Consider the following 27,226-nt stretch of genomic DNA (forward strand, 5'->3'; position numbering starts at 1 on the left):
GTGTCTCTAATCCATCTTGTCATAACTCAGTCTAGGATAGAGGTGATCGCGGTAGATCAGGCAGAAAGGGAAGGCCAGTAACTTGACCAGTCCACTTACGCCAGCTAGTTTGGGAATTTGGGTTCGCTTGCAGCAGATAGAAACAGGAGATGCTAGACAGATCTGACAAATAAAGAAAAGACCCAGTTGTCAGAATGGGGTCACAAGTTCAGAGAGTCTAGAGGACTTAATACTGACTGGCTGTGTCTTATGCTGAGGGTACTTAAATCTATTCTTTCTGGCTTATGTCAGGCTTGTATGAGATCCAGGATGCTGATGCCTCAGACAGGAGCCAAGCAGGGAGCTGGGAAGAAAGGAAAGCTTTAGAGTTTGGGTGCCAGGTAGGGTCTAATATGCTTAACATAGGGCTACCCCAAAGGGCATATGGGGATTTGTCCCCACAGTCTTATGGGATGGCTGGGGCTGTTCTGGACATGGAACACCGAGAGGTGATTGAAATTATTTAGTGAGTGCTTCCTTATCTTGCTGTCTGTCCCTTTGTCCCCACGCATACATTTACTGCATCACCTATCTCCAGAAGGTATGGTGGTAGCTGAAACTTTTTTTTTAAAGAGTTTTTAAGGTGTATTTCTATCTGATACAGTGAAAAATAATCACAAAATGAAACAAGAAAAAAAAAAATTACATCCCCTTGAGGGACAACCCTTCAAACAAATAGGAGCAAGAGGGCATTTAAATCTGAGAGGCCTGCAGACTTCCAAGATAATTTGCAGCTATGTTCTAATCCTTCGAGTGAGTATAAATTGTTAATTAAAATATATGGATAGTTTGAAATTGTTTTACAAACAGGAGAACGAGGGCTTTTGGTTTTCTGAGCCTTGGCCACTACTCACGTAACTGGATTCCTACCTGAGAGAGAGAAAAAAAGTCAGGCACATCTCACGGTAGGAATGGTGTGAGCAGAGGTGAAGCCCGGGTGAATACGTGCATTTCAACCCCAGCACGCCATCTTGGCTCTTCTCCCTCCCCTGTCTCTCTTTCTCTGTCCGCATCCTTGTTTGTGCTTCTTGGGATGACCCCCAAATCATCCACCAGCACCCAAGTCCTTGTCTGGGGCTCTGCTCATGGCGGGGAGCCAAACTAAGATAGTGAGCTCAACAACGAGACCATCCTCTCCCACTGGACGTGCCGCAGCCTTGGGAGAGCGTTCCACGGGGTGATGACGGAAGGCAGGAACGGCAGCCGGAACAGCCATCTCCACCGAGCAAACCAGAGGGACTTAGCCCGGCCAATGGCCAATTATCTATGCATTCAAGAAAGTAGGGGCGTGTCTGGAGCAGGGAACTCATGCAGAGGGTGGTGAGGAAGGATTGAGAATGGTTGCTTGGAGCCTAATTGTGTAAAACTTGGACCGCAAGGTGAAAGAGTTGCTTCTCTGTTCAATCCCTCTGCAGTTGGACAAGCCTTTCTCACACCCCGCTGTTTGCTTCTGAGATAGCGAGAGAGTTGGGGTTTGCAGCAGATCCTGATGGATGCCCTTCATGGCACTTTCCTACTCATGGTATCCAAGGAGTTCTGGAATCGCAGAAGCCAAGGCAGAAGAAAGTATTTTCTTCCTTTCTTGTACAGAATTGACACTCTTTTGCCCAAATGCATGTGATATTTGGAGTGTAAGGAACCACAGGGGTGGGGGAAGGTGCTCTATTTTGACTTCTTCTTGGAGGTTTTAATTTTCCTGAGCATCTCCTTTTGTGCTAGTAGCACGAGAGTGCCTCCTACTCAGCGCCCCCCGACCCCAATATCCTCACTTCTCACCTCCCAAAGGTGCTTAGTCTTTCTTTCCCTTTCCCTCCCAAGAAGCAGTTAGTGAGCAAAGGATGTGTCAGAGCCAGGCCTGGGCATGACTACGCATGGAGATCCCCATGCGATAGGTCTAAATATTTTAACATTTTCAAACAAATTTTAAAAATTAAGTAAAATCTCTTTGGCCATCTCCTTTCCTGGACCAGATGTAGAATTCTCAGATCCCTGGGAGTTCCACTCCAGAAGCTAGTGGGGGAAAGCTTGTAGGAGGGCAGGCAGAGAAGCCGCCTGGCCAGGAGCCCGCATCCTCTCTCTTCCCACCCTTGGCTCCACAGGTGCCACCACGTGCTTTGTGCTCACATGAGTGGGACCTTGAGCCCATACAAACTCTGTCTAAGCCCTGCCTCTACAAACATACATTCCTTTTACCCCTCTTGAGCCTAAGGTTGGCCTACTCTGGCCCAGAGACCCTCAGGAAGAAAGGCAGGGAGGAGAGATGCTCACATATACTAGAGCCATGCTTGGGGCCAATTAGGAAATTTTACGGACCTCAAGTGGGGGACGGGACACAGGCTCCAACTGGGCATATTCTCTTGGCCTGAGGACTCATCACCCCATGGGGAGTGGTACGGCCAGAGAAAGACCAGAGCAGAGCCCTTTAAATGTGGAGCTCAGGACAACAGCCTCTCTTGCTTGGTTCAAAGGGCAGGACTTCTCAGAGCTGATGGGCGGACACATCTAATCACCTCTTTTCTTTCACCTTAAGCCTGTCCTCAGGCACCATGGAAGTGCTCTCTTTTGAGCCACTTGAGAAAAGAGGGCTCTGAAAATACCCAGAAGACCCCCCTCTCTAAAAATGTGAGGATTGAATAAGCAGCTTCCAACCCTGGCCCTCTTTTGGTGTCTGGAGCACACAACAGAAAGTTCACCTTGACCCTCCCTGGTTCCCTTCCACCTTGCACTTCATTCTTGGCCATTTACTATCAATGCCGTGGGAAGGGCTCATCCAACAGTGCAAGCCAACTGTGGAGACTTTGTCCAGCCTCTGCAGCAAGGCTGGAAACCTCCCCATGTTGGAGAAGGCAGACCTCATTTCTCTAGAGGCTTAGCACTGTTTGCTAGCTGCGAATCTCCATCAGTAAAACTGAAATCAGTGTGTTGTGGCAAAGTTGGAACAAAAATGCAGCGAATGAGCAGGAGATTTAGTCGTATTCCCTAGGCCTTTGGACTCACCCAAGCATTCCTCTGGCTCAGGCAGCCTTTCTGCAAGGAAGGGCTCAGTGTTCTTAGCCCTCGACTTGTGCAGTGGGAGAAGAGTCTTAATATAGAGCGGGCCTGTTTGAATGGGGTTCAATGGGCTGCATCCCCAGCTCTGTGTTAGCAGGTGATATTTCATATCATCTAGGCAGGACTGAAAGGAACATTAAACTGCATTTCCATTATCAGTGAGGTCCTTAGTGGCCTGAGGATCAGAATCAGAGCATTCTAATCAGTCTGCCTAATGTCTTCCCGGACAACCTCCTACAGGCCTGTGATTAGCTTGCACAGGAAGGCTGAACCACCCTCCATAGGGGAAAAAGTCACTCACAAGAAAGCCTGAAGCGGGTTGAGCAAAAGGATCACTTCTTGAGAACCTGCGGAGTTCCGCAGAGAGGATCGACTTTCTCGGCTGGAATGTTAAAATCTGTGAAGGTTACTGTGAGAGGATCAGTAAGGAAATTGCTGTTCAGGGAAGCCCGGGCTCTGGGCCTCTAGAGCCTTCGCCTCGTGTGAATTATTCAGCAGTCTCCCAAACTGCTGCATAGGACTAGCAAAAACTTCCATCCTGAGTGCTGAATTATGAGATTTTAGAATTTCAGGCAGAAGAGAAGGTCAAGGGCGCATCTAGATGGTAAAGCTCAGTTCTCTCCAAGGTGCTGCCCAGTGGACTTCCAGCCTTGTCGAGGACCCTCCAGGGACAGGGAGCCACTGCTTGCAGCTGTGGGCATCTCTGATTGCTAAAATGTCTTCTTCTTCTTACCTAAAGTCCAGAGCATGAACTGTCCGAAAACAGAGACCTATATTTTAACCTCTAGCATCCTCCTCCAGGGAGGAAGGAGGTATATTGGTAAAGTCAGCTGCCAGAAGAGATGATTAACTACAAGTATTGACCTTCACAAAATAGAGTCGTCTGCCTAGAATGTTGGCTAAGGAATCAGTTTTGTTCTATGTGACTGTATGAAGAAAAGAACTTAATTTAATGTGAAGAGCATAAGTAGGGATAAAAAATTTAAAGTCACTGATATGTGACAATACTTTGAAGTATATTTCAAGAGAAAATTGTCATAATAATAATAGAATTCTGCACAGTACATGCTTTATCCTTGGGTAGTTAGTTTGTGGCAGATGTGCTTAAGGTAGGAAAATGTTTATCCGTTCATTGATTTATCCATACATTCATCAAACATTTATTGGGTACTAACTCAACCCTCAAACAGCAGAGAGGAAAGATTGGAGTTCTTTCCTCTGTGAAGGAGTCCAGAGTCCAGTGGGAGAGATGATGATTTAAATCACTCGGTGTGACTCACTGAGGACTCCAGAGGTTCTACAAGGACTGGGAAACTGCACCTGGATTAAATCAGAGGGAATTTCCCAAGGTAAATGGGGCCATTACAGATGGATATCAGCTGGTTTTCATCATTGCTTTCTCTAGAAACTCTAGTTCCTTGATGAGTTAGAGATTTGGCTTTTTGATTTGTCCAGGCTCTGATTAGTTTCTCAAATTATTTTCCCCAATGTTCTGCAAGCCAGACAGTATCATGAATACAGGGAGTGCTTAATAATTATGAAACGAGGAGGAGGAGAAGAAAGAAAGGAGAAGAATGCCACCTCTCCCACCTGTGATGGGACCACCGGTGGTGGGACCCTCTGGTCTGTGCCAAGTAATTGGCCTCAGTACTTGACATCACTTGAAATCTTGTGTAGAAATTTACTCACTTTCTACACATCCTCTTTGCTTATCATACCTTCTAGGCATCTTCTTTTGTTTAGCATTCCTTTAAAGGGGACATCTTTAAGTCATAAATCCCAAGCCTCTCTTTCTAACTACTTTTCTCCCCCAGATGTGATGCAAACTCATTTGCCGTTGTTTTCTGGACTCTGTTGAGTAACTGCCAGCCTCACATTTTGATGAGAATCAAGAAACTTGAGCACTGGATAAAAATAAAATGTAAACCTCACTTAAATGTAAGCAATGTATCCTTCATTAACAATTGGGATAATGAACCACATTCCCTGTTTGTCTCCTAAGGATATTGTGAGCTTAATGAGACCAGACGCATGATTGACTTTTTCATGCATTTGATCTCAACTTGTTTTGGAGAAGTAAATGGCTTAAGTTGGGAAGGAATGACCTTGAATGTACCTTACTTATTAAAGGAAGTGGAGTTATGCGTGTTGAGGAAAAATGAAAAGAGAAAATTACAGGATAAAGGTTGGATATATATTTTTTTACAATTTCTAGGGTTGGGAATTGAAAGAGAATTCCACTGTGATGGGGATTTATGGTCTTTTGGGTACCTGAAATTTCTCCAATTTGTACTATTATGTAGCTCATCTTTTCACAGAAAGTCCAGAGTGCTGACAGATCAAGAGGTTTAACATTTCAGATCCTTTCAGCATTCAGCAAATGCAATAAATATCAGAGGTGGCTTGAGTTGAATGTAAGAGCAGATGTTGTTTCTGCAGGAAGCAGGAGAGAAAATTACACTCACAGGCTTGCAGTAACTTTGAGGAAATATTCTCCTAAAATTCGTTCTAAATGTGACTTGATATTTTAATAAATGTTGTATATCCTGATGCTTCTCTGTACAGCATCATTCTCTCCCAAGTTGCCACATGAACAAGGGGTCATTTCCAAAGTTCATCTGTTGGTTCAGTTAACAGAGGCTTCCGAGCCTTTTGCTTGAGAGTTTGGAATTTATATTGACACTTCACCCTCTAAGATCGATTCTTGGGAAAACTCTTTGGGGACAGTATCTGCTTCCTATTTAGATTTGAAACCACGCTTTTAGTGAAGAGTACCTCCACCAGAAAGGACTTGAACTATGCATCTTGATGATTCTGCTTCTTTCTAGTGTGGATTTATTTATCGTGGCCAAATCGCCTTCTGTGAAATGCAGTATTGGTGTCAGACTTGAGCGGGCCAGGCTCCAGTTTGCTTGGAAAAATTGAATTACACAGCTGGCCAGAATCGACAGCATAAGCTTTGGCTCTTGCTGAAGGCGAGCATTATGCATGGCTTTTCGCGGGCTGGTCTTTCCAATGCAGTCTTCTGATGTAGGTGGGCCTTTATCTCTGTTGGAGGGCAAAAGGGAATGTTTCAGAAATACACTGAGAAGGTACCTCTTGGCATATGTGCAGAGCAAAAAATTAATTTCTGGCCTGGAAAGCTAAATTCAATCCAATTCCACCCCAAAGTCCAAATATATGTGTTTCTGACATGAGACATCCTTAAACATATAAAGAATGGATATGAGGGACGCTAATAATGAAGTCCTTTTTCCAATATACTCCAATCTGTGATAGATTTTTTTTAATGTATTCTTTTAAAAAAAATTGGGGACAGTTAATAGTTAGGTTTATTTATTTTTTGAGGTATTTTTTTTCAGATGTACAATTTGATGAATTTTGATAAATGTGTACACCAATGAAATCACCACTACTATCAAGATAGCTAACATTTTCATTACTCCCCAAGAGGTGTGGATTTCAAATTCCCAATTTATCCCTTCCCACACCCTTTTATGTTTAATGGAGGTACTGGGGATTGAACCCGGGACCTTATGTATGCTAAGCATGCGCTCTACCTCTGAGCTATACCTTCCCCTCCATGACAGATTCAGATATTCTCCTCTTGGCTCTAGCACTCTCGTGTTCCTGGCTTTCCACTTTTGAATAATAATAACCATTTTTTGTAGAGCCTTTAATAAGTAATAATGTACATTATTTCTTTGAATGTTTCTATCAAATTGTTATTGGGCATAAACTATTACAACACCAGTAAATCTCAAAAATACTATGCTGAGTCAAAGCAGCCAGAGGCACGCATGTATGGTTCCGTTTATAGACAATTCTAGAATAAGCAAATCTGGTTGCTTTGGGGAGTGAGGTTGGGAGGGTTGACTGAAAAGGAGCATGAGGGAAATTTCTAGGTGGATGAAAATGTTGCATGTCTTATGCATTCATCTAAGCTGACTGAATGGCACACTTAAGATTGGAGCCCTTCACTGTATGTGAGTTATTCCTAAATTTAAAAAATTATGATTTCTATTGGTATATATGGATGAGGAGGCTTTAGGAAGATCAAATGAGCTGTCCCTTGTCATGCAGCTGAAGGAGAGAGCCTCAACCCAGGAGATCCTAACCCTTAAATCCAGGGTTTGCCACTCTAAAACAGTTTCCGAGAATGATCATATTTCTATTACTCCGTTATGAGGTCAGTTAATTTTCAGATGCTTTTTCCTCTGAAAGCACATGATTGGATACTGGAAAGAGCAAAGAGAAGGGGGCCAGTGTCACAGGTCCGCAGCGTGTGCCATGGTTAATGGCTAGTGCTGAAATCACAGAGTTCAAATTCTCACTCTGCAGCTTACTCTGCTTGTGATGTTGGGCACGTAAACCCGTCTGAGCTTTATCTCTTCTATTTGTAAAACAGGTTGTTGTGAGGCAGAAATGTTACCATTCATAGACAGTTCATAGGTGTCTATGAATTGTCAATGAATGTTTGCTATAATTAGTTGCCATCCTGGTTAAAGGAGGAATAAAAGCCCTTGTGTTATTAACAGTTTTATTTTGACATTATATGTATTATAATGTGAAATCTTTGTCTCTAATTCTACCAGTCTAAGTGGCTACATAATTATTTTATTGCCATATTAAAGCAATGCATATAAAGCTAAGATTCAGTAGTTTGAGTGTTTCTCTCCTTGACTGCCTTGTTTTGGCAACAGGCATTGTCAAACAATTTATTATTGTATGTACTTCAGTCACGGTATGAATAACGTCATGCATTTCCAAGTTCTGGTAGAAAATTCATTCTGAGTGTAACTCACTTATAAATCTATGATTCTATGAACTCTGGGTATGATTCACTGAAATATGTCTTAATGTTTGTAAATGATTGTAGAACTAGAAGAAACCATTTCTTGGAAGTAATTAGTGTACTATATAGTTTAATGTAGGTGGACTTTCTAAGAAGAATATTCCATTTAAAAAGTGAGCATTACCCAAGGATTTAAAAAAAACTTTTTTTTTGAGACTTGATAAAGAGGATATACGGTTTTGATGGTATAGTTTGTTTTTCTGGTTCTGCTTCTGTTATTATAGATAGCATTTTACACTATAAATGTTTGATTATTATGTATCAGAGCCCTCTTGAGCCGGCTTAGGTCACAAATCCTGCTCGACTCGACTTGCAGGCTTGTCCAACAGGTAATATATCTTAGATAAGCATTATCTGTTGAACAAAAAAGGAAAAAAAGAATGAAAATCTTGGACCCTGATAGAAAATAAAGCACTTCTACTTTTTTTCATGGAGAAATACTTCGAACTCTCTGGTTCAAGGCACTGGGCGACACGTGTGGCTACTGTTTCTGTGGCACGTTTGCATGGAGGGAAGTCTGGATGCTGAAGATGAGAGAGAATGAGCATGTTCAGTCTGTAATTCACAGCCATGATTTCCCATTTTGCAACCCTTAAGTTGGTGTGGGGGAGCTGGGATTTGGCGAGATTTTGCCTTAGGGCAACAACATTCAGAGTACATAAAGATTTTTAAGTGATTTTTTAAAACTTTGCAATATGTAAATATGTTACTTACGTTGAGATGATTTAAGTCCTCTTTCAGCCTGTAGAAAGCTGTTGAGTTTCAGGCCTAGAGTCAGTTAACCATATCACCATATTAGTACTTGTCTGTAAGCAATATTATGAGTCACAAAATTGATTTGAAATATTTTTTCAAGCTGCTTGTCAAAACCCAGGCTTGTTAAAACTCTGTTTTAGCCTCTGCTAATGAACACCTGGGTCCCAGTGTTTTACCTTGAATAATAGTTTACCCCTTGCAGAAGCCAGAAAGATTTTTGGTTTGGTTCTTTTCTAAGTGCAGGAGAGCGACCTTCCAGGTTGACCAGCTGACTCTTCAATGGTGTTCTGAATATGTACTAAATATGAGTTACACCTATTAGCCCCATTTAACAGTTGCAGATACTGAGGCTTGGGGAGGTCAAGAAATGTTCCATTTGTGGAGGATTCAGGAGCATAAGCCAGACTGGTCTGACTTGAAGTCTGTCATCTTTTAGCTGAACTATATTTGTTCTTGAATAACCCAATAATCCTCCTGTTGTTTAGTTTGAGCTTTCCCTTCATAACACCCACAACCTCCTCCCTCTCCTTCCCTGCTCCCAGATTAGATCACAGATCATAGATAGCATTTTAGAACAGGAGGAAGGGTTTAAGGCATCTGTTCGGTTCAACAGCTACTTCCCTCTTAAGCTTTGATTTTTACCTTTTGCCCTTTACTTGGCCCTGAGCTGTCTGCAAGGATGGTTGAGGGGGATGGTGGAGATGTGGATTCCTTGGAACATAAGAAAATATCACTAAGATTGGAATCCCTTAAAATTGGCTCTGGGGTGTTACACACCTGCCAGCTTCTCCTTCTACCCTTGTTCTCTGTGTTTGTTTCTGGGAGTTTGCCTTGGTCTTAAAGGACAAAGGGAGCTACCATTTATGATGCACCTTTTAAAAATTACCAGACCCTATACATATATTACCTGGTTTAATAGACACAACAACCCCACGTGATTAGTACTATTTTCTTCATTTTTAAGAGAAGAAATCTCAGGCCTGGAAAGCCTTAGCAACTTGCCCAAGATCTCAGAGCTCATTCAAGGGAGAAGATTTTAAGTCAGATCTGATTCCAGGAGGCAGCTTAGCACAGCACAGTGGGGAAGAGGAAGGGCTTTGCAGTCAGATCCAGGCGTGAGTGGAACACGATGACTTTGAGGCCGGGAGGTCTGAGAGTAATTTTTTTTTTTTGACTTCTGTGTCCTCATCAGTAAACCATGAATAATAAGAGTACCTGCCTTACAAGGTTGTTATGAGAATTAAAAGACACAGTCTATGTAAAATTCTGGACCTGTAGTTAGCACTTAGTAAGTGTTAACCGTCATGATTGTTGTATGTCCTCCTTCGCCTGGGATTGAGGCGAAGCTCTCCCCACTTCCCAAAGCCTCACACTCACACTTTTCCTGGCTTTTGACCTCTGTGTCTTCATGGATTCTCTGTCCATATCTCAAAACTGAAATGGTTTACTCTCATGTCCTCAATCTGTACTTCTTCACATGTGTTCTGTTCTTTGTAATGGCATCACTGTCTACCTAATTAAGCAAGGCAGTTGAAAGCCCTGATTCTATAGATAAGGAAGCTTAAGAACGTTAGAGGTTAAATGATTTGCTAATGACCACACAAAAAAATTAGGACTCCAGCCAGGATGGAAATCCAGGTAGAATGAGGTCTAGGTACTTTCCCTTCTGTCCTTTTCTTGCCTTCCTCTCTTTCTTTCTTTTTTTCACTCTCTCACTTACTCATTCATACATTCATTAATTTTTTTTTATCTTTTAATCCCATACTTTTCATTGCTTCTTGGCTTTTAGCCTTGCCTAGAACCTCTAGTATGATATTGAATAGAGGGTTAATAGTGGGTTTCATTATTTCAGTTCTGATTTTCAAAGAGATGCTTTCAGCATTTCCTCATTTAGAATGATGTCAATTTTTTTTCCTTTTTTGTGTATGTGTATGTGTTTTGTTTTTTGTTTTAGTATATACTCTCTATCAAGTTAAGGAAGTGACCTTCTATTTCTGGTTTACAAAGGCTTTTTTTTTCATTATAACTGCTTGTTAGTTTATAAAATGATCCTTCTCATTGACATAATCATATATTTTTCTCCTTTTTTCTGTTAATATACTGAATGACATTTATACATTTTCTAATATTTAACTGGTCTTGCATTATTTAAATAATCCAAACTTGGCCATGCTGTACTGTCTTCTACGATATTATTCAGCTTGGTTTGCTAATATTTTGCTTATAATTTTTGCTCTTAATTTATGAATGAAATTGGTTGACAATTTTCCTTTTTGAAATTTTTCTTGTCTGGTTTTGTTATTAAAGTTATATTAGCTTTAGTGGTGAGGGTATAGCTCAAGCAGTAGAGTATATGCTTAGCATGCATGATGTCCTGGGTTAAATCCCCAGTACCTCCTCTAAAAATAAATAAAGACAAATAAATTTTATTATCTCCCCCCACCAAATTTTTTTTAAAATTATATTAGCTTTATAGAACAAATTGGGGAGGCTCTTTCTTTGTTTTCTGAAATAATTTGATTAAGATTTACACGATTTATTCTTTGAAGATTTGGTAGAATTCACTAATAAACTCTGGTTCTGTCTTTTTGTTTGTTTGTTTGTTTGTTTTGTAGGAAGAATGTTGACCAGTGTTCCCATTCCTTTAAGAGTTAGAGGACTAGCTATTCTTCCTGTTTCTACTTAGGTCAGTTTTACTTAGTAAGCTTCTTTTGCTAGGAATCTGTGCATTTCATCTAAGTTCTCAAATTTATTATCCTAAATCTGTCGTAAGTATGACTTTATTATCTTTTTAATCTCCTTTGCATCTGTAGTTATCTCCCCCTTTTACTTATAATACTGATTTTCTATTACCTCTTTTTATTTCATCAAACATGCAGGGGGTTCTCTGTTTTTTTATTCTTTCCTATCCTGCTTTTGAATTTTTCCATTGTGATGTGGAATATCTTGAAAATTTGAATTCTGATATAATCATTCCCGAATATGTTTATTAATTTAATCCCCCCAATATGTATGGATTTTCCCGGCACCAACAGCAACTCATTAGTCCTTAGTTCACAATAATCTAGCCTATGTCTCCATGTCACTTGGACCATTTATATTGTTCCAGCTGTGGTCATTAGATTTATTAGATTAGCTATTAGATGTAAAGCATCTAATACATAAAATTCCAGTTCTGCCTCTTACTTGAGAGATAATTCAGCTCTCTGAACCCAGTTTGCCCATCTTTTTTATTGTGAAATTTTCCTGAGTCTGTTTATTATAAAAAGTTGTATCTCTGCTGATGTGCACCATCGCCCCCTCCTTACCTCCTTAGTAAACAAAACAAATACACAACAAAAATAAGCCCTTCTATCTTGACTGCTCAGAGTCAAAGAAAGCTTCTGGAGGTTTCAAGGAAAAACGTGTGAAGTTTTACTCTCCTGGCTCTGGTAGTCAGATCCAAGAAGCTTGCTAAGACCTTTCTTCTGCCATCTGGATCAGTTCTTGTAGTTCTTGGCAGTTCCTCTCCCAACAGACTTGTAAGCAAGGTTGCGCTAAGTTAGACCCATAGGAGAAAATCCGATGCATCAGGGGAGACCAATAGGCATTAGTTCTGTTGAGCAAGAGTGTCTGTGTGTGTGTACGTGTGCTTGGAAGGGAGGAGAATTTAGTGAGGAAAGTTAGGCTCTTACCACCTGGACCATGGAATTCTCAAGCAAATAAATGCACAATGAGTTGCTTACAGGATGTTGGGTTCATGCATAGTTCAGTGGGATGACAATAGCATGAAATGAGATTGTGTACAAAGAAGTGTTTTAAACCGTAAAGCACTTTCAAAATAGCAGGTATTCATAACATTGTTCAGTTTGATGGACCCTGATGTTTCCAAGCCTCCTCTCCCAATATCCCTTTTGCTCTCAGATGACTCCACAATTGCTTTAGGTCTGCAGCATATCCAGGTTAGGGTGAAAAAAAAAACAAAAAAAGAAACTCAGACCTGGTCTGAGTCTGCCCTTGGTAATGATATTTTGTTTGCTTAATGTGGTTTCTTTCAGAGAAGCTTGATGACTCTGGGCTTCTGCCACCGAAAAGTAACTGCAAATTTACTGAGCCCCAACTTTGATTTGCAGGATGTTATTGCCAAGCTACACCTGGAATAACAGAAGTTTATTTTCCAGAGATACCTGTCTGGAGGAAGTGAGAGCAGCACATCCTGCCTTTTGACGTAAAGTCCTATTCACACGTGGTCTTCTGCCTAGGAACGAGTCAAAACAATGCTAGGACCTGAGCATTCAGACATCCTTTCTGCCCGTCACTCACTTCCTGTCTTCAGATGTTAGGGTATAGCTGTTAAAATAGTTATTGTATTTTCCCAAGGAAGAGAGATTACGACTATCTGTGATGGTGAGGAGCCTACCGGCAGATTGTTGGGAGGTCAAGTCTGTAGACATCATTAATCAAAATTCTCTCAAGTACTTGCTAATATTTGATGAATAGACTTTAGTCCAATTGTGTGTGTGTATTGAATTATAGTCTATCTCAGTTCCTAGATTTATGTTCACAATAAATGAATGAATGAAGTGATACCTTAGGCACGAAGCACAGATGATTTTGACAGTTCCTAGAGTTGGAGAAGAGATGGGTATTCTTGCAATATGTGTTCTCATTTAAATTTCATCACAACAATAACAGCAGCAACATAATAGTCATAGTCAGATGTGAGTGCTGTGTGCCTGGCACTGTTCTAACAGATTTGTATACATTTCAAGGAAATGATTTAATCCTCATGACAATTTTATCAGATTGGTCTTGTTATTCTCAGGTGAGGAGACTGAGGTTCAGAGAGGGTATTTATACCTTACTCAAAGGAGTAAGCTTTGAGCTTGTAAGTGGAAGACTTGGGATTCGAACCCAGATCCTCTGACTCTGGAGCTCATTTATTAAACTAGTACATTGTGTTGCCTCTCTAAGGAAGGCACTGTTTTCCTCATTTCATTGGTGAGGATTCTGAGATTCAGATAGATTAACAAATTGTCCCATTGTCACATAACTAATATGTAGCTAATAAGCATATGGCAGCAAGTAACAATACAGGAATGTACAGCATGATTTTACATGGTATACAAACATTGGAGTTACTGGATCTTAAATCAGCCACATTGCAGAAGGAACATAGAACATGACAACTTGAAGGGATTTTAGAGCAGTCTGTTCTTCCACAGAGTAAAAAAATCCTTTCTGCAACATGGCTGGGAGATGCGTCATCCAGTTCCTACTTGAATGTCACTAGCAATAGGGAACTCACTACTTCACAGCGTTTCCTTACCTTGAACCTAGATCTTACCCCTATAATTTATACTCACTGACTCTGGCTCAACCCTGCAGAGATACGCAAAGTGAGTTTGGCACAACTCTCTGTCATTTAGGCCCCATACATCTTCGCTTTCTAGGTTAATTTCTGGTAATGGTAACTGACCCTTGTGGTGTTTACTATGCCAAGTACGTTAGAAGATTTTTACTTATATTAACTCACTTAATCCTCACAACAGTTGTCTGAGGTAGGTGAAAGAAATAACACATGAGGAAACTAAGTCATTTGCTCAAGGCCACAGAACTAGGCCATAGAAGAGCTAGGGATTAGACCCCAGAGTTTAAGCTCTTCACTACTGTGTTCTTGTGTCTCTCATTTAACCTATGTTTTCTTTATTTCTCAAAACTTTAACAACCTGCTTACCCTCTTTACAACATTGTCTAACCTATTGGGGCTTCAGGTATGGGCTGATCAAGGTGGCAAAGAGGGGAACAGTCCTCTTCTGAACACTGTATTTCTATCAGTGGAGTCTAATGTGCTATTTATTATACAACCATTGTCATGGAGATCCCTAGAACCTTTCTTCACGCAAACTGCTTATAATACAATTCTCCCTGCCCTGCATATTACAGCGATTTTTATTTTGAACATACAATGATGTAACTTTCCATCTTATCCCTATTATATTTTATCTTCTTAGTTTGGGCCTGGGTGAAACTCTTAAAATCCTTATCTTGTCATCTAAGGCTTTGGGCCTCTCTAGGAGCAGCTGTGCAGGGGCCTAAAGTAGTAGAAGTACCACCTATGATGCCTGTCATTCATACTTGAGGTTCATCCATGACCTCCTCTGGCTCTGAGAGAACGAGGACCGGGAACCCCATAACAACTGGGTGCCAAACCAGGAAGGTGCTGGTTCTTCCAGCCTCTTTTCAACCAGGCTTGTCTTTTTCTTTATGTAAAGCTGAATATGCATCTGTTGCTTGTTTGCAAGGATAGATGCTTTGTGTATCTCTGCAGAGTAGAGGCACTATCAGTGAATACAAATTAAAGGAGTAAGATTTGGGTTCAGTATAAGAAAAGGACAAGAAGAACAACATTTCAGACGAAAAGGTCTTTTTATAAGCGTGACTTCTGAAATGTTTACGGTTGGACAAACAGGATTCGTTCAGGCATGAGCCTTTGGCCATGTGGAGAGACAACATCCAGGGAACAAGGAAAGAACATGGGAAAGTGACTGGGCCTGGGAGCTTTGGAGCTGGGCTGCTCCGGGTCAGACCCTGGCTCTGCCCATGGCTGCTGGGTGACCTTGGGCAAGTCACTTCGGCTCTTCATGCCAGGCTCCCCTTGCTTGTGAGGTAGGCATTATGACATTGTGTACAATTGATTGTGTACAAAACTCTAAGGGCCACCAAATTTCTTATCCAGACCTTTACAGAAAGAGCCTGCCAACCTTCATTCTGCAGGATAGAGGACGTGGATTTTTGACCCTCATCTGTTACTTCTTTGTCTTGAAACCTTGGACAGATACCCTCTGGCCTCTGCTGTTTCTAAGATGCTTTCTTGAAGAACAAATCTATGAAAAATGATATCTTGAAGATCCTATTAACTTTTTCGAATGTCGAATGTTGAATTTTTGCTTAACAATTCCAGCCAGACTTTTGTGTTATTGCTATGGATATAGATGTGAATATTAACTTTTTATTTTTCCTAACATTAATGAGCACTTAGCATGTGCTGGACTCGGTTCTAAGCCCTTTATTAGTTCATTTAATCCTCATAGCAACCCTCAGAGGCAGGCATTACTATTTATCCCCGTTTTACAGATGGGGAAACGGAGCTACTGAGAGGCTGAGAAAATTTTCCCAAACTCACACAGCTAGCAGGTGGCAGAGGCAAGATTTGAAACTATGCTGTGTGGTTCCAGAATGTAGTTTTTTCACTTTTACTGTAGTCACTCAACTCCGAGGACATCATGGTTCCACCAGAGCCACCTTTGTGTGAACAGATAACTGCACATGATGCGTCGGTGCTTAAATGTTTGTAAGCTGAGTCAGCACAGTGCCTTGCATGGCACAAACCGTCATCATAATGTTTATGTCCTGATGCTGTTGAGATCAGTGGCGGTCTCCACAGAGCATGGTTGGAGCTTACAGGAGGCATGCCTGGAGGACTTCAAGAAAGACGTCTTACCTGAATTGAGAGTTACCTGATACACAGAGAAGCTTTCCAGAAAGATTTCCATGCAGAGGAAACAATGTGTGCAAAGAGGCATGTTCAGAGTACTTCTCTATGGCTGGTGTGTGGGCTGTAGGGACCGGGAGTAGTCAGATGAGATGAGAACAGGGAGTGGGCGGGGCCAGATGGTGAATGGCCCTGTGTGAATTGGGACAGACCCACGTCCTCTAGTGGATGTCTCTTTCAGAGCAGTGTTCTCTGTCTATTTGTTTAGTGCCTCCACCCCGCCCCCACCCTGCACATAGACACTGGAATGTAAACACCTCAAGGGCAGGCACCTAGTCTGTTTTGTTCACTGAAGGGACTCCGACACTCAAGGCCATGCCCATGGCAGGAGCTCGTTAAACGTTTGCTGAACTAATGGATAATTAAACCAATCAGCATCCTTCTGGTGGTTGTAGGACTCATGGAATAGGATACTTTCCCTGGGTCCACCTGGGGTAATGATCTTTCTTTGTTGAAGAATCAAGGCAGGTTATATCAAATGACTGTACTATCTAACACAGGAAAATTTGGAGATAGTTTTTTAATTGGAGGCTCACCGAATTCATACTTCTTTTAGTCCTGACTCCACATATTAAAACTCAGCATCCTCTCCTGCAATGCCCTTCTGACCTCATGAGAACCTTTTGGTCATCATTCAAATGTCTTTTAAAATCCTACCTTCAAGGACCCACCTGGCAAAATAAAAGTGAAATATATATTGGTAAGTGAATGAGAATAATGATTTTTCTAGACTACTCTACCAAAGCAAAGAAAAAGTAACTTGAGTACATGACTCAACACAGGTTTATTTTCATATTTGTCAGGTGCCCATAGGGTTTGGTTGAAAAGTCAGAAGGTACTTCTGCCTAAGGCCTAAGAATCTGGCACACATTTAACAGGGCTGTCTGTTGGTGATGACACAAATAGCAAGATGAGATAAGAAATATTCTTTTTTAAAAAATGTGGTCAGAAGAGGCAGTTTTCCAAGAAGTCATAGACTATTTGAAGGGTAGGGACCTTCTTTCCCACCCTTGACAGGTGAGGAGCATGAGGTCCGGGAGGTGATGTGACTTGCCCAGGGCTGGAGAACTTAACTAGGGCAGAGCTGGAACTGTAACCCAGGTCCCCAGCTCCGAGGGCCAGTTCTCTTTCCAGCTCACCGCTCAGCCTCCTGAGAGTTTAGCTATAGTTTCTGAGACGCTTATATTACCTCTTTCATCATTTTTTGGTCTTTTTGGAAATATTGATGATCCCCCTCTGCATCTTTCCTAAGTTGACCTAGGAAATGCCACTAAGAGAAGTATCATATGTATTGTGTTTTGTCAGCAAACCCCACTGTCACCAGCTTGTCCCCAATCTGCGAGTTTCACGGAAGGTCTGAATACTCAAATTTTCTTGCCTCCAGCTGATCCTCTTTTGCCTTAATCACATTAGAAAATGTACCTTTCCTGTTCACATCCCCTAGAGTAGTGAACTATTTCTTTTCCTCCCTATAATCTGGAAATCCCTTGCTTGTTGTTTTGTTGTTATTTATAAGAAGAAAACCTGCACGGAACAGACGGACTTGCTGGCTCTTCAGAAACCAGCCTGGTAGGAGGGTTGATTGGATTTGCCTAAAGCATTTCCTCATTAGTAGCCTGTGTGTGCTTTTCCTTTCAAATGTCATCTGGCCTCCTCAACAAAGATTTAATTGTGGCAACTTGGGGCCTGGGCAAACTTGGGCTTTGCTGAATGTTCTTTTGAAATCTTCACAACCGCCCATCTTTCAGATGAAAAACTAGTAACATATTGAAAGTGACTTGGTGCATTATTGGTTTGGAGATCACTTCTGACTACTGTTCCCCGCCTTTTCTTGCAACAGAAGATTGGGATTTTAATTGCTCAACCATGGTTTTTAATTCACGATGTTCAGAAAGGGCATGGTTTACTAATTAATTTTGATTATGAGCCTGGGCCCGGCGGCTTCTTGATCAGTTTCAACAGCTCTATGCCTGAAATGACTGTCTGTAAGCATAGGGAGGTGTAATTATGCAGACACTAGCTGTTCAGTCCTGCCAGGTTAAACCCTCTATTATGAATACTACATATTACAGTGTCTTAAAAGGCATTTATTGAAATGCCACAGTTTAATAGTTCAGGCTTACAAAATCAAGCTCTCTTATGTTACATGCAATAGCCTCTTAATTGGATGTTTTCTCCCAGTACATAAAAACGTTGGCTTAAATACACACACATACACATGTACACACACACACACACATATCCAATTATTATTTTTTTAAGTGTGAGAAACAGTATTGTTTCATGGTTGAAAGTAAGGACTCTGGAGCCAGGCAGCTTGGATTTGACTTGTGTGTCTGCCACTTTCTTGCCCTCTGGCTTGGGCGTGCAATTTATTCTCTCTCTATCGCAGTCTTTGGGAAAAATGGGGATGATTGCAATGTCTGTATCCTGAAGTTGCGGTGAGGCTCAAATGAGTTAGTACACAACAAACACTTAGTAGAGTTCATGGAACCCAGTCGTTGTGGTTTTTTTTGTTTTTTTTTTTTTTTTTTACTGATTGCTCCAATGCATTTACTGGTGTTTACATGTTATAAAATCTGGTTGTGCTAAGCTGGCAGGATTAGGGACGTCTCCCTGTGGCAGAAGCGAAGAATTGTCCTCTAATGTCTAGTCTCTTTTCCTTCCACAGTAATAGCCTCCCCTCCCCACAGATTTTTAGCTGGGTTGGTAGAGAGTTGTCCAGAGTTAAAGAGTAAATTTCTTTTCCACCTCAAAGTGCTATGTGACTAAATTCTGGCAGATGGGTTGTAAGTAGATACAGTGTGTCAACTTCTGGAAAGTGGCCCACAGGAAGAAGGATGTGTCCTTTACTTCATACTTTTTCCTACTGGTGGGAATTTGGTCATGATGGCTGGAACTCAGGCAACCCTCCTGGGTCATTAGATGGCAGGCTAGCATTGTAGAGCAGGAAATGAATAGAAGCCTGAGGGCCTGAAAACTAGGGAGCTGAGCTGCCCTAGCAGCCCTTTTCTTTCACTCTAGACTTTTGGTAAAAGAAAAGCAAACCTCTGTATTATTTAATACACTGTAATTTAGGGCACCTATTGCAGTTAAAGCTAGTCTTAGGTAACACCTTACCCTCCCTGAAATAGACCACACTCTCATTATTTTGATTGCAATGTGTAGGCATTTCAGGACACTAAGACACAACAAACCATGAAAAGTTTTCACATACTCTCAATTTCCTACCAGAGGCGCTGCTTTACCACACCCAGACATGGCCACACTGCTCTTAATCTCCGAATGAGGGGACTTAGCCTCAGGCCTCGGTTGGTGACTGGAGAGAGGATGGCTTGACAGTAGAATTGTGCCTCTAACTGATGACCAAGCCTTGCAGAATTTACTTGAAATATCCCTCAGAAGGATAGTCTGACAAATTTATTACTTCCCCTGGGCCAGAAACTGTGGGCCCTTGGAAAAAAATCCAAGGCAGTTTTTCTTTTGCTTTCTTTGTTATGCCCAAGAACAAGTTTCTCCATTTTCTATAAATATCAAAAAGAAGCAGGACTCCTGGACAAAGGAACTTGAAGCAGGGCTGGGGTGATGCTGCTTGTTCTCCGTCGGGTCAGATATGGAAACAGTTCAGTGACCTCAGCATATCTTGCTTGGGAGCAGTGATGATAATCTCATAGTCTCCTTTATTTCCTTGAAATTGAAAGTGTATTTTCTGGTGGGGCCAGAGACCTCAAGACTCATTAAGGGGTTTTGCCGAGCCTTCTTCACAGTACCAGTGAAAGGAGAGATGATATCTAACGCTCTGAGAGGAAACATAGGTTCTAAGGAAAAGTGAAGCCAATGTGCCTACCCGAGGTGCGATGATACCTTACTCTATTTGTCTTGATGGTGAAGAACAAAGGTGTTGTTCAGCAAAATCAAGTGGTTTCTTGATCTTGTGGGTTGATGTCTTTCCACTGGGAAAATTTCTTGGCCTCTGTCACGTCTTGGCCACATATAGTTCTGGAGCTCCAATTAAACATGATTTAGACCTTCACTTCACATCTCTTCATCTCTATTCCGCATTTTTTTTTTGTATTTTTGTGCTACATTTTGTATAATTTCTTCTGATCTACAATTCAGTCATTAATTCCTTCTTCTGACTTGTTTCTCTATTGAAGTTTTAGCTCTGATTATGTTACTACTACCACTACTTAATATTCTATCTGTTTATTTTACCAATCTGTTAGGTCACTTGAAAAAAAAAATCTCTGGAAGATTCTCTCAACTTTCATTTGTTCCTTTACACATAGTTAACATTCTCGTAGCTTTGTAGTCTGTATGGGGTTGTTACTGCCATCAGTTATTTTTATGAGTTCTTGCTCGTGGTACCTTAGTTCCTTGTATGCAACATTTTCTTAGATTTTATGCTGCTCATTGTCCTGGACAGTAATGCATAGTGACTCTTTGAAGACTGGGATGAAACTGCATTCCTCCATAAGGCCATAAGGATTTGCATTTGATTCTGCTAGGGCTTAGGCACTTGTCCAGCTTGGGACCTCCTTAAACCAGGTTTAAGATTTAACATAAGAACTCATGTCATCTACTAGCTCCCCTTCCTCCTTTTCTAGGCTTAAACTTCTTTTAATCAGAGGCCATTTCTTATCATCTCTCATGGACAGCACAGTCCACGGCACATGAAAATCGACTGATGAATTTTGGCTGAATGAGTGAATCTTTCAATTATCATGCCTAGCCTTGTTAACTTATTTTCTCTTTCTTCATTTTCAGTTGCTCAGTTAAAAGGATTACTCTGTATTGAATATCATTTCCAATAGGATGCCCTTTCTTCAAAGCATTGCTATGTCTTCTCTCCTTTGTAAATTTCCCAAGTTCTGTACCACATAGGAAGTGGCTACTTAGTAAATATTTGCTTCCAGGCTAAGACTTGGCTCTGCTCATGGTGGATCAAACCACACATTTCTGTGATGACTCGCACCTTATATGGATATTCTGAGTGTTCATATTATCTCTGGAAGTAATCCCTGATGGCCCTGTAACTGGTAGATCTACATCTAATATCTTTTCCTTCTAGTGCACTCAATCTCTTTCTCCTGGAGTTCTCTCTGAAGCTCATCTCCAATTATTCTGCCATTCTCTTGCTCATAGGCCACCATGGCTATCACTGCTGCCTACAGAATAAAGTCCAAACCTATTAGCTTCTCATTTTGCATCATTCATCTAGGTAGGGTAGCCAGATTTCATGAAAGAATATGCTCTCTGAGAAATCAGATTGCATCTTCACCACTTACTAGCCACATAAGCCACGCTAATGGGCATTGGTGTGCTGATGTGTAAAATAGTATTTGTCTTATAAGGAATAACCTATGTAAATCTCTTTGTACCCACTCCAATCCACTGCCGTGTATAATAACATACTTCTAAGGGACTTGGCCAAATCCCTCCCCTACCCCTAAGCAACAGAGAACCAGACTGTGTGAGTGACAGAGAGAAGGCCATGGAAGTTTATTTTGCATGCACCAAGAATCCAGGTGCCCCATCAACTCAAAAGCTGTCTAAGAACTAAATGCTTAAATTCAGAATCAGCAAATAACATCTGAAGACCAAGCAGATATATCAAAGAGCAGAATTTCATTTTGCTCCACTCAGCTCTTAAACTATTTTTTTCTTTAAATTTTATAGTGATATAGGCATATTGCTAAACATGAGAATAGCATAAAAGGGTAATAAATAAATAACAAAGGTGTATTTCTCCATCATCTTGACTTTAATTCCACTCCCAGAGCTAACTACCATTAATACTTTCTCATTTTTCTGTCCAGAAATACTCATTGATATAAAAACATATATGTTTATGATTTTATACACAAAATGATTACAGTATATACACTGTTTTCTCTATAACTTTTTAAAAAATTATGATAGATCTTATAGATCTTTCTACATCAACACATCTATATTTATCTCATTGTTTAAAATGAGTATAAAGTTGTCTTACAGTTTATTTAACCAGTTCTTTTTCTTTTTCATGGACATTTAGGTGGTTCCTAGTTTTCAGCTCTTACAAGTAATATATATATTTTTTATAGATTTGATAATATGGTTTTTTTTGTACAAGTAGTATTTTTGCTCTTATGGATTTGTACCATTACAAAATAAGTGTTCTTCTGGATATTTCTTTGCATATATGTTCTTAGCGCTAGTCAATGGAAAAGTTTATCCTTGTTTCTGAACAGAAAAATGGTGACGTGGATAGTAAGTGTGACCACCAGATTCCCTACAGCTAAAGTGAATAATTGTGTGTCCTTTAGCCTAAGATATGCTTTCTCATGCTCTGCCCATTTGTTTTCAGCCTCTTTCCCAGAATGCACCTTATAATCAGAAAGGGTAGAGGTTGTCATAATTGAAAAAAGCTGAGAGTAATTCTCAAGTTCAGGCCCTCCTAATGGCAAGTTCTAAAAACCACATCGGCCCATAATTTAAGAAACAGAATAACTCTTATGAGAGGAACAGACATTCTGAATCTTGTTCAGGATGTAAGAGGCTCCGTATTAAGAGCCTTGTCTGACTCAAGGGTCAGAAGCGCCGCACTCTGCAGACACCGGCCGGATGCTCTGAGAAGCGCTCACTGTCTCTTTCTGCCCGCAGTGAAGTACATGCGAGAAGCCACGCCCTACGTGAGGAAAGGCTCCCCGGTGTCCGAGATCGGGTGGGAGACGCCTCCGCCTGAGTCCCCTCGGTTGGGGGGCAGCTCCTCCGACCCGCTGTCGTCGCAGTCCCTCTCCTTCCACAGAGACCGGAAGAGCATCCCGCTCAAGATGTGCTACGTCACGCGGAGCCTGGCCTTGGCCGACCCCGAGAACAGGTAAGGATGGCGGAGGCTCTCCTCGGAGCTCAGCAGCTCTTTGGCCTCTGAGGTCGTAAGGGGGCTCATCCCAGGCTGTGCTCGTGTTCCGGAAACACTCAGAGCTTTCCAAGGGACAGCCTGGAAGGGCCACGCTGCAGGAATGTGTGCGTCAAAGAGCCAGCCCTACCCCCCTTCTTCTACCTTCTTCTCCTTCCTCACTTTGTGCCTCATGAGAGAGAATCTATACACTGAGCTCTGGTTCTGGAAAAAGATGAATCGTTGGAGTCAGGATCTTAAGTGTCCCCCCTGGGTCTGCCTCTGCCCATTACGTGACTTTGGGCAAGTTTCTGCTAGCAGCAAACCTCAGTTTTGTCATATGTAAAATGGGAATCATGGAGATGGATACCTCATTGACTTGAGGATTCGATCTGGAAATCCACCGAGAGTGCTTAGCCCAGGGAAACCGTCTGTGAATATAAGCTAAAATGATCTTTGCTATTGGTGCTAGGTAGTGATAAGGGAGTGAGCCTCTCTGGGCTTTGGTCCCCACAACTGTGTCAGGTTGGATGAGAGGGTCCCGAATGCTGTTTTCTGCTCTGAACCTCGCCTTGTGGAGTGGCTTTCATCCAAGCCTGGGGTGCTGTTTCCCAAAGTCTGCACCTGACTTCTCTGCCACAGAATAGGTGCATAACCCAACCCATGATGATTAGGAGTTCAGCCAAGATGAGCAAACATAAGGCACTCTCTTCCCCCAAAAGCCTTATTCACTTGAACAGAAAACATATATCGGGGAGGAAAATATGCTATTCACAGACATGTGGAGAAGAGAGAGGAGTGGAGCCAGCAAATGGGGAATTTTGGTGACCTTTGCATCCACATTCAAAGGCTAAAAATAGGAACACGCTACTGGCCCTTATTTATCACGTGTGTGGGACAGCTGCAGCCCCACTGAGGAGGAAGTATTGGGCTAGGCTCAGAGTTGCTGATGGGGAAAACCCAAAGGAAACAGGAGCAGAGAGAAAGTTGCCTGCTTGGCCCCCAGCTCAGAGCTGTTTTTGTTCTCTTCCCAGTAAACTTACTCAAGGGAAGCTGCTTCCCTTCTGACCCCAGGCAGCTGCAGGATCTGCCCCACTCACCGCACGTCTCCTGTGTCGGCTGTATCTGCACGAGGATCAGAGATCGGCCACTGTAAGACAGAGTTAGGGAGTTTCAGCAAAGGATGAGTCAGAAAAGGCAGAATGCTAAGATGGTTCACCTCTACCTGTTCTCTGCCTTGCCCCCCCCCCCCAATTTCTACCACTTTCCTGGGCTTACAGTTGATGTCTTGGTGCTTCTGAGTGTCCTCTCCCATGGCCTCTCACCTGCCCAATCAAACAAGTCCTTTCTCCTAAGAGTCTTAAGTCTAAGGTTTCAGATCTGATGAATTCATAATTTATCCAGTGTCTATCTTGTGCTGGGCATCATGCTAATTACTGCAGCACAGAGCCTACAAAGTGGTGGCTTACAGGTGTCCCCAGCCCACAGCTATGTTTTTTTTAATGGTCTAAGATTGCAAAGAAATTTGAATCAGTTGCCACACTGAATAGTTGGGAAATTTCGCATTAAAAAGCCAGATGTCTGCTTGTCTAGAATAGAAGACCTAGTGATATTATTAGGCCCACATTGCTGCAGGCAAGGCTTTAATCTGTAGGAGACCAGTAAAGGCTTCTACTTTGGGAAGGAATGAACTCTCCTAGTGACCCCTGTTGCCTTTCACTTAGAGGATTCAATTAATTACCTGCGTGGGTCTTCACATTTTCTGCCTAGTCCTTGAATTTGTAACCATGCTCAGTCCTCTGAGTTTCTACCATCATCCCCATTCTATAGATTAAAAAACTGAGGCTCAGGGCTTACATAAATTCTTGTTGTCATATAGCTAATATATGATACAACTGAGCTTTACTCTCATGCCTCTAGAATGGGTGACAGTGTCAGTTTACCATCATCAGAAAAATACAGAGTCTAGGAAACTTGGGATATTGTTGAAATGGTTAATGCATTAGGGAAAGAATTTGAGTGGTTGATTCTAGGGTTCCTTTCAGCTGTGGACTTACATGCTATGACATTTCTCCCAAGCATTTAATTACATTTTAAAGAATATTTAGGAAGACATCAGGCCTTAGTTTAAATATTGGAGGCTTCATTTTGTGAAGCCAGTAGAGGGGAAGCATTTTTAAACTTTTATATCGGTGCTCTTCAAGTCCACCATTGAAGTATATGTAGGGCCTCCCAGGTGGTGAGGGAGAGCATGTCCTCCGAAGATGTGACTGAAAACAAGAATCCACTTAAGTCAGAAGTTCCAGGAGGGGACCTCTATCCAGACAAATCCCAAACTGCTGATAGTAAAATGTTAAAGGTTTCTTTCACAATGTATTCGTATCAAATCACCATGATATTCACTTTAAATATCTTATAGTTTTGTCAATTATACCACAATAAAGCTGAAAAAGAAAGATTAGGGGTTTCAATGAATCTTGACCCTGGTTGAATATAAGAAGAAAAGAAAAAATTATTTTATGGAACTCCATTCACATGCTGGGCAGAGTATAACACAGCAGTCAGAAATGTAGACTCTGCAAAACCCAACTCTGTGCTGAATATGAGACGTACCTAACACAAAGTGAATTTGAAACGCAAAAAAATAAAGAGATGGGCAGATTATATAAGGCAAATGTAAACTAACGGCAACAACAAAAAGCATCGATTTGATCTTGACCTATGACAGGGTAAAGGGCAGAGGTAAAGCACACAACAAGACCAAGAAGGACTGATTTCTGCCAAAGGCCAGAATTCACTAGGAACAGAATTCAGCAGTTATGAATTCACAGCAACAACCTTTACAGCAAAAACTGCAGAAGATGCAAGAAGAAGTAGAAGCATATTAATATTAAGTAATTTAACCTACCTCTCTCAGTCCAAGTAAGGGTAATTGGACAAAAGATAAATAAAGATACAAAAGACCCAAACAACATCATTAAGGGAGGTCTGGATACACCACAAACTTTATTCCCTGAAAGGAGGAATACATTTTTATTTTCAAATCCACAAAGAACATTCACAAAATTAACCATACATTTAGTCACCAAAAAAATGAGATAATTATGAGAAATAATACAAAAACACCTGCTGATGATTATGGAATAAAACTGGAAAATCAATAACAAAACCAAAGCACAGAAAGCCTTTCTTGATGGATTTTTAAAAGCTCTCTATGAAATAAATAATTCTTGGGTCAAAAGGGAAATAGAAACTGAGAGTGTAGCATTTTAAAAAATAATGAAAAGTTGGAGAGGGTTTGGAGAAAAGGGAGCCCTCCTCCACTGTTGGTGGGAATGCAAATTGGTGAAGCTATTATGGAGAACAGTATGGAGGTTCCTTAAAAAACTAAAAATAGAGTTATCATATGATCCAGCAGTCCCACTGCTGGGCATATATCTGTAGAAAACTCTAATTCCAAAGTATACATGCACCCCAATGGTCATAGAAGCACTATTTACAATAGCCAAGACATAGAAGTGACCACAATGCACACTGACAGATGAATAGATAAAGAGGATGTGGTATATGTAGCCAATGGAATATTACTTGGCCATAAAAAAGAATGAAATATGTCTTTTTGCAGCAACATGGATGGATCTAGAGATTATCATACTAAGTGAAGTAAGTCAGACAGAGAAAGACAAATATCATATGATATCACTTATAGGTGGAATCTTAAAAAATGATATAAATGAACTTATTTACAAAACAAAAACAGACTCACAGACAAAGAAAACAAACTTATGGTTACCAAAGGGGAAAAGTTTGAGGGTGAAATGAGGAACTTGGGATTAACAGATACACACTACTATATATAAAACAGATAAAAAACAGGGAACTACCATATAGCACAGGGAACTGTATTCAATATCTTGTAATAACCTATAACAGAAAAGAATCTGAAAAAGAAAAAAATATATATGTGTATATATTTATATAACTGAATCACTTTGCTATAACCCCAAAACTGTCACAACATGGTAAATCAATTATACTTCAATCAAAAAAAAGAGAAAAGAATGCATGTATTAAATATAAAAGAGAAAGGGAGTGTCGACTCTGGTGTCCC

The 27,226-nt window shown here is 41.1% G+C and overlaps 1 protein-coding gene across 2 annotated transcripts in view; it reads left to right on the forward strand.

The window, feature by feature from the left end:
- SNTB1 (syntrophin beta 1) overlaps positions 1-27,226 on the forward strand; it is a 199,547-nt gene that overhangs the window by 70,549 nt on the left and 101,772 nt on the right. For both annotated transcript variants that reach the window (XM_031439562.2, XM_010990996.3), the window contains one exon: positions 22,881-23,097. In XM_031439562.2, the coding sequence (XP_031295422.2) occupies positions 22,881-23,097 (217 nt within the window). The remainder of the gene's footprint in view (positions 1-22,880; positions 23,098-27,226) is intronic.

Source organism: Camelus dromedarius, chromosome 20 (assembly GCF_036321535.1).
Source record: "Camelus dromedarius isolate mCamDro1 chromosome 20, mCamDro1.pat, whole genome shotgun sequence".
NCBI lineage: Eukaryota > Metazoa > Chordata > Mammalia > Artiodactyla > Camelidae > Camelus > Camelus dromedarius.